At 43.7% G+C, this 7497-nt stretch overlaps 1 protein-coding gene and 1 pseudogene across 1 annotated transcript; both read right to left on the reverse strand.

The window, feature by feature from the left end:
- Nucleotides 1-343: 343 nt before the first annotated feature.
- On the reverse strand, nucleotides 344-2520 carry LOC123057404 (endochitinase A). Its single transcript, XM_044480399.1, has 5 exons — nucleotides 2069-2520; nucleotides 1880-1970; nucleotides 1129-1397; nucleotides 825-1041; nucleotides 344-743 (listed from the first exon to the last, which is right to left on the reverse strand). The coding sequence occupies exons 1-5, from the start codon at nucleotides 2518-2520 to the stop codon at nucleotides 429-431; spliced, it is 1344 nt and encodes a 447-aa protein (XP_044336334.1). The 3' UTR covers nucleotides 344-428.
- Nucleotides 2521-6056: 3536 nt separating this feature from the next.
- On the reverse strand, nucleotides 6057-6381 carry LOC123057405 (zinc finger protein 2-like; annotated as a pseudogene).
- Between the last annotated feature and the right edge of the window lie 1116 nt (nucleotides 6382-7497).

Raw genomic sequence — 7497 nt, forward strand, 5'->3', positions numbered from 1 at the left:
TTTTTATTTATTTTCAGCAGTTTATGCATTTTCCTTTTTTACCAATAATGACTTTGCAAAATTATGCCACTGACCAAAACAATTTCAAAGAATTAAAGTGCACTGCCACAAAAAGGATGGGAGGCTTTTGGAATAGTTGCCAATTTTATAAATTAAAAAAGGGCATTTAATTTATTGCTTTGGTCACTGTTTTAAGTAGTTTAGGACACTTAAACCCTTTGCAAAAATGTTGGCTCACCACCAATATTAGTTGTGGAATATTTGGCACATGATGAACATTTCTGTTTTCATGTTTGATAAATTTTTAATTTCCCTCATAATTTGAATTTGAATTTGACTTTGATTTTTCATCAAGTGATAATTAGCTCAGTAAGCATGGTGACCTGGCACCATTAACAGGGGATTACTGTAGCATGACACTGAGGGTGTTACACCTGCCCTCTCTTCCTTAAGGACTTGAACGTTTTTGAGCACCAATAAGCACAAAGATGAGGCCATGCATGTTCCTTAAACCATGGTATTCTGCATTTCAAATATTGGGCATATTCAAGTTCTTTTGAACATGCCGATGTGTCATCAAGCCGCTCTCCTTGTTTCTCAAAGTAAAACTTCACAGCATCCACACGAAGTTGATACATCATGTCCCTCACTTTTTTCATTGCGTAGTTGTCCAACACACGATCAGCATCGTCCTCCACCTTGTTTGGATCTTCATCATCTTTCACATGTACCTCAAATAAGTTCTACAAGTTTACAAATTTTCATGTCAAATATGTATGTGTAATACAAATTTTCAAATTAACTCCCAAATACTTGGAACTTACCCAAAAAACTTCCTTCACACGATCTGCAGCTGTCTGCCCCTTATCATCTAGAGTATCCTTATCATAATAATCAGACCAGTCCAAAGCTGGGCGGGTTTTAATGACAATGTCGCCTTCCTTCTTCTCAATTATCCCTGGGTGTTCTCGTTTAAGAATGATTCCAAGTTGCATATTATACTTGTAGTGCTTGGAATTAGGGTCAACATATTTAAATTGCCTAAACAACAAGATAAGCACCATCAACTAAGAGGATGATAATATGGGTCAAGCATAAAACTAAGCACGTGTTAAGAAACAACCATACATGTCACCTTCCGGTTCAAGACCAACTCTGTGACCATGTGGAGGCACTTTTAGTTCTGTTGTGGCCCTCCTTTTCCTTCCTCTTTGACGAGATGTTGGCTGCCTTGTGTTCATATCACTATTTTGAGATAAAGGACCAGTGGAGTTAACACCATCAGATCGGGACCTTTGTGAGCTATCATTGTTGGGGTTGCCTGAACCAACAAGAGCATTCCGGTTAGCACGGCTACCACCACAGCTAGTACGTCTGTGACGCAGCACAACCATCTCCTGCACAAATTCAAATGTTAGTTCAAGTTAAGCACAAGCCTGCAATTTAGTAAGCAAGTTCCAGCCATACTCCATAAATACAACCAAACAAAGTAGCATGTTTTAGTTGCACTCAACATACATGCACAAAATAGTACATAAAACACTCAAGTTTTAGTTGCACTCGGTCGCTTGATTTTACTTCCCAGGTTAATTAGTACTGACTGTATCAGTGCTAAAGTTGGAAGCTTGTGATGTCAATCTGCTGTATTTATTCAGAAAAGTGTTTTTTTACCTACATGTACCAAGCTAAGGCTATTTTGCAAAAATCTGCGATGTCAGTTGACACCACAAAGATGTGTGTAGCCTCACCACTGCTACTGGATTTCTGTCCTTGACAAATCTACTACTGATTTCTAGCAGTAGGATGTGAACCAGAGAGAGCTACTAGCACAAGACAAGAACATGTATAGTGGAGGAAGTGGGCAGAATGAATTACGTACTGAGTTAATGGCCAGCCAGTAGAGTGGAAACGCCCCGTGCTGAATCCAAGCGAGCCTCACCACTTCCTGGACTAGGCAGAGGACGAGATGTCTGAAAAAGGACACATACAAATCCAATGAGGAACATAAAGCACTTGCGTTTGGTGGATATGCACAAAGCCAGGGAAGTAAATTGAAAGCATTGGACACCTTGATGGGGAACGGACGGCGGTTGGAGGACGATGGAGCTGCGGTGGCTGGGACGGTGATGAAGGCGACTGGGACGAGGACGGCGACGGCTGCGGCTTGGACGAGGATGGCGACGGTGGCGGCTGGGACTTGGACGGCGACGGCGGCGGCTGTGACTTGGACGGGGACGACCACGGCTGGGACGAGGACGGCGACGGCGGCGGCTGAGACGAGGACGGCGACGTTCGATTCTGAGGCTGCGGTCCAGTGGTTGGCGAGCCGAGGAATAGAGCGGAGGGGCGGGTGAGAGGTTCGGGGAGGCTAGGATTTGAGCAGGTGCAGCCGGCGGCGACGGATTTGGGGTCCAGCCAGCAGCGGCGACTAGGGATTTGGGATGCTCTCGCGCTCTCTGGAAAGAGCTCGATGAAACTAGAGATAAGGGGATTTTCTTTTGCCGTAGGCTTTGACCACATACTGCGACGATGGGCCGAAAATTTGCTGAGCAGCAGGCAATTTGGCGCGCACATCAAATCTATGGCGCGAAATGGGCTAAGCCTGTGGGCCGGCCGCGGACCGACAGCCATATTAATTTTCCTGTGAGTTCCTCAGCCGGCACACAGGATAACTGCTTTACTCCTGGCGTGCTGGTTTGGGCCGACAGTGCAAGCCCATTGTCCTGTGCGGTAGTGCGGGCCCGACAGGAAAATAATTAACACACAGTAAAATTTCAGTTTCTGGTATGCAGTGGGTTTAGACTTGAGAGTGGCAAGGTTTGATAGCTGCCTTGAAAGGAAGCCTAGCACTACCTAAATGCAGCAAGGCGGGAGGCATTATAGCAAGCATATAAAGTGGGCCCTAACGGCTGTAGAGTAGCTAAGAACGACAAAGGAATTCGAGGTCGTCCAGCATGTCTACAGCAATAAAGCAGTTTGGTAGTAGTGATCCTTGTCGACCATCAATTTCTTATTGTGCTTTATTCACAAGGGTGAACCCACAAAGCAACTCTAGTGGGGGCAAGCCAAGATATTAGCTCTGAATCAGTTTATTTCTAATAAACTTGTTGGCGAGTTTTTCAAGCTGCTGAATGTTACCATTCCGAATTATCGGTGAGCTAAATTTTGGCTTCCAACCAGTCATGCTTGCTCTTGATCCAGTTTGTAGCAAACATGTGTCAAGCGACTGAGATGGCCTTGGGATTGAGGTCTGGGCTGTTCAGGCTATGTCCTAGTAGCGTCCCGTGGACGACTGAATGTGCCAAGCGAGCCACGGGATGAGGTCAAATCAACGAATCCTTGTAGGCAGAGGAGAGCTCATGCCGGTAGGCAGTGACATGAGAGGCTGCTGGAATAAGGAGAGAGAAGTGATGACAAAAAAAGAGGCATATTATGATCATGACACCGTATAATTTTCACTTGGAATCTTGGCCATTGTCGACGTGATCTCTCTAGAACTCCCAAGTGAGGGTATAGTGCACCTTTTAATGGTAGATCTACTAAATTTGTTTTACACAGGAAACTTATGGGATGAGGCGGAGAAGTATGGTTAAAATAACCTGGGAACACTAAGTGAAATTCAGTTACGTCTTTGTCAAATTCGTAAGCCTATTTTTGGTAAGCTTAGGATTACTGAGTTAATTACCATTTTGTTGACTAATTCAGCTCCATGCACACGTTTGTACGAGCTTGTACTATTATTTTTGCTGATTTTCATACTCTTTGCTGATTTGTTTTATACTTGGAATAGACTTTCGTCCCACTTTATAGATAAAGCAACAACCATGTCCGCTGAAGTCATTCTACTAATATGATAAACATAGAAAGAGGTCTATAAAGACAACAACACAAAACAGCTTAGCTACAAAACAAGCCTAAAAGCAAAAGAAAGAAAGAAAGAAAACACAACTCTGCAAAACCAAAAGTATCAACTACTAGGGGACACCTGTGAGCTGGGGGCAACTATTAAAAGACGATGCCAAACATAGATGTCTTACATATTCGAAGAGATGGTCCATCGTCATCTAGCTAAGTGAGCTGGTTGATCCAGGTGTGTGAGCTAGCGCGGGCTCTACTGTGTGGGTTTATATTGTATAGATAGATAGGGGAATTGAATAGGAGTATGCGGGCGTGAAAGGAAGACTAGCACTTGATAAATCTGTCGGGTAGCAATACATATATCATAGGAGAACCTCGTCCTTAGCTGCATCTATCCGTGGCTACAGATCTGCAGATCATTGCCACCAAAAGAGAAAAAGATGTGGAGATCATTAGCAATTTGGTGGCTAGTGATGTGTGTTGACGACCATGCATCATTGCGTTTACTTTAAAAGAAAGTCAGAAATAAATTCATGAAAAAGCGAGCAGCAGTGCCAAGTCTAGGACTTAAATCATGGGCTGGTTCCATCACAAGGATCAAATATTGTCAGTTCGCGCATCATTGGATTATTGGGCTTGCTAATACTAGTATATTATTGTGTGTCCGTGTATGTTAGCTACATGTTTTGATGAATGCGTCCTTGACTCTACTTGTAGCATGTTTACGTAACTAGTAATAATGTACGTGCAATGCACGTTTATATTAGGTTGGATATTAGTTGCACGTTATATTAGGTAAGATATATCCGTTGCACGTTGGTATTTGATAAGATATAAAGTGCTTTTTTCGCGAGAATGATAGGATATTAATTACATGGCAGATTTCATGGGACAACGTTGAGTCAAAATGTGTTTATAACTAATGGCAGTGGTGGGTAATTAAAGCGTTAAACATGTTTGGTGCTCAACATTGGAGCGATTTGAACCGTTAGATAACATGATTTGACGGTCGAGATGGTTTGGATCTGCTTCTTTGGGTCTTTTTATATTGGTGTAGATATAGATACTTCGTGACATGAAAAAAAACTTTCATTTTTACGTAATACTTCGTGACATGAAAGTGTCTGTGTGCGAAAGACATTGAACAGAAAAACAAATGCCATCCCAAAAACTCATACTTAGCGAGTAAGCATTCAGGAAGGGCAATAGGCTAATTAAGTGCCAATGGTGCACTAGTACATAATTAGCGAATAACCTTTTTGTGGCAGTTTTACCACCCGTTAGATGTTATTGGTCATGGAAGCCGATATATTAGGCATGATTAGGGAAACTACTCCAGAAATGCCATAACTAGCAGCTTGTTAATCTCGCAAATCAAAGATGTGATTGTCTAAAGGCGTTTTTCCACAAACCGTCAACAAATGTATCCATCAGAGGCATGTCATTTCAGCAGCCGCCTTTGGTCTGGTATAATCTCCGATGATTGAACCGCTAGAGACATATGGGGCATATGATGAATGCTTAATTTGTTGACATATTGTCAATATACGAAGCAATATAGTCAATAAATGTTCAAATAGCTAAACATATTCATGTTCATATGGCACATCAAAGGGGATGTGGAAAGAAGGCATATAGAAGAGCCATGGATTTTTCTCGCGAGAGGTCCCTAAAATATACAGTTCATAAAAAAATCTCTGCACGCTCAAAATTAGTATAGGTGTTGGACAAAAAATACAGTATTACATCTGAATAAATTGCATCACTAGTTATAGTTCACTAGATTGAAAATTAGTATACATGCATGTTAATGGAAATGTCCAGTTTACTGGTTGTTTGGATAATGTGTAACTAAAACCAATTTTACCAAAACCCATTGATAAGTTTTCTTTAATGGAAACCAGCTTTGCTAAAAAAATGTTAGGGAATCACTCGTATAAAAAATTGTTTGGATTCGCAAGAGAGGACGGATGTGGTTTTCTATACATGAGGTGGGCACTTAGGAAAAACGCACCAGCCTAGGAATTATTACGTATAATTCTCATCCTTATAGATCGCTGGCATTAATTGCTTTTTGAAGCTAGGAATGAGATAAGCCTTTAGATTTCATACATGAGATGACAAGTAGTGTACGGACCGCATAGCAGTGGCTAGTGGAGCTAAGCTTGCCCCATGCATACTGAACGAGCTAGAGCTCATTAAAGCTTGAGGCTGAGATCAAGCTTCTGGTGCTTGTCGTCATCGTCGTCAAGACGCTGCGGCGTGACGATGGTCAGAGAGGTAGAGGTGGGTGTTCCAGGTGCCGACGACTCTCTCCTTCCGGTGAGCGTTCTGGTGACCCCCTAGGGCCTGCGACTTGAGGAACTTCCTCTCACAGAAGAGGCAAGAGAAGAGCCACGATCTTGCGCCCCCTCTGCGACGGCCGCCGCCGCTAGGAAGAACAGCCAAATTATACATGGGGGACAGCGTGAGGGACAAGTCTAGAGGAGCAGCTGCAGCTGCAGGGGGAGCCTGAGCGGCCATGCAGTTGTCGGAGAAGATGGTGTGACGAGGTGTGAGCTCTCAATGGCGGCCGGTGGCAACTGAGTTTTATAGGGGGCTGGTGGCCATGAAAGGAAGCAGTCCACTTGCTAAATCTGGGAGCCCATTATGATAGCGGGTTATTGAGTATTTTTAGTCCCCCGTTTCCCGCCCTTTTTATTCCCCCTCCTGTCTATGGGCAGCTACCAAATTAAAGAAGACGTATAACCACAAGGACATCTATTGGCTACATCATGGCTAGAAGATGTAATGTAATTTACACGCCATCAGGTTATTGAGTATTTTTTTTCACATCTATGGGAACCATATTCCCACTAGACAAAATATTAGGGCCAGATCAAAGGTTAGTACTCCGGGCGTCTAAACCCAGAACTAACGGGTCGGTGCATGGTTAAGTATCAGTGGAGACTAAATAACGGAAGTTATAAAGAGCAAACATGCCTGCTCTTGCTTCAGCACGTGACGCCACATGAACCATTGATTGGGTGCTCAGTCCCGATCTCGCAAGCGCGACTCAATATGTTCGGCCAATCTTTACACACTCATATAGGTGACACGCGCGCCATGGGCTTGTCCGCACCGAGTCCACACGAGTGGATATTTTTAGTCACTGACACCGGGATACTTGCATATCTACCAGCTTGGCTTCTCCTACAAATGGATTTCACTCTCTAGCCTACACATAGCAAGCTCAAGTCTAAGCTCTGATGATGGACGTCTTTATAGGGTGAAGCGAGGCAAGGAAAGGAAATGTTCCACATGCTAAATCTGGGAGCTATCCGCGTTAGTTATTGCGAGTGGCACTAACGTCGAATGGCCTGCTCCCGTGAGCCATGGCCAGCCACGGAGGAACACGTAGGGAGGAACGGCAGGGCGAGCCCAGGGTCGGAGGGCATCGATCAATCATGACTACAGAAGTGGAAGTACTGCTGCATTAGTTTAGTAGTAATGAGTGAAAATACCATCATCACTATGTTGAACCCCATTTCTCCTGGACCAACATAAACTTGGACACCTGTCGGGAGCAAAAGATATCACCTTCTCCATGAAAGGAAGCCGGCCACTTGCTAGTTCTGGGAGACGCACTACTGCAAGCGG

The sequence above is a fragment of the Triticum aestivum genome, chromosome 3A (genome assembly GCF_018294505.1).
Source record: "Triticum aestivum cultivar Chinese Spring chromosome 3A, IWGSC CS RefSeq v2.1, whole genome shotgun sequence".
Lineage (NCBI taxonomy): Eukaryota > Viridiplantae > Streptophyta > Magnoliopsida > Poales > Poaceae > Triticum > Triticum aestivum.

Bases quoted from the DNA above. Each gene is read 5' to 3' on its own strand.
- LOC123057404 (XM_044480399.1), bottom strand. From the start codon at position 2,520: ATGTGGTCAAAGCCTACGGCAAAAGAAAATCCCCTTATCTCTAGTTTC. The intron at 1,971-2,068 runs GTGTCCAATGCT...GTCCTTTTTCAG, and splicing joins GCCGTCCGTTCCCCATCAAG to ACATCTCGTCCTCTGCCTAG. The intron at 1,042-1,128 runs GTATGGTTGTTT...CTTGTTGTTTAG, and splicing joins CTTGAACCGGAAGGTGACAT to GCAATTTAAATATGTTGACC.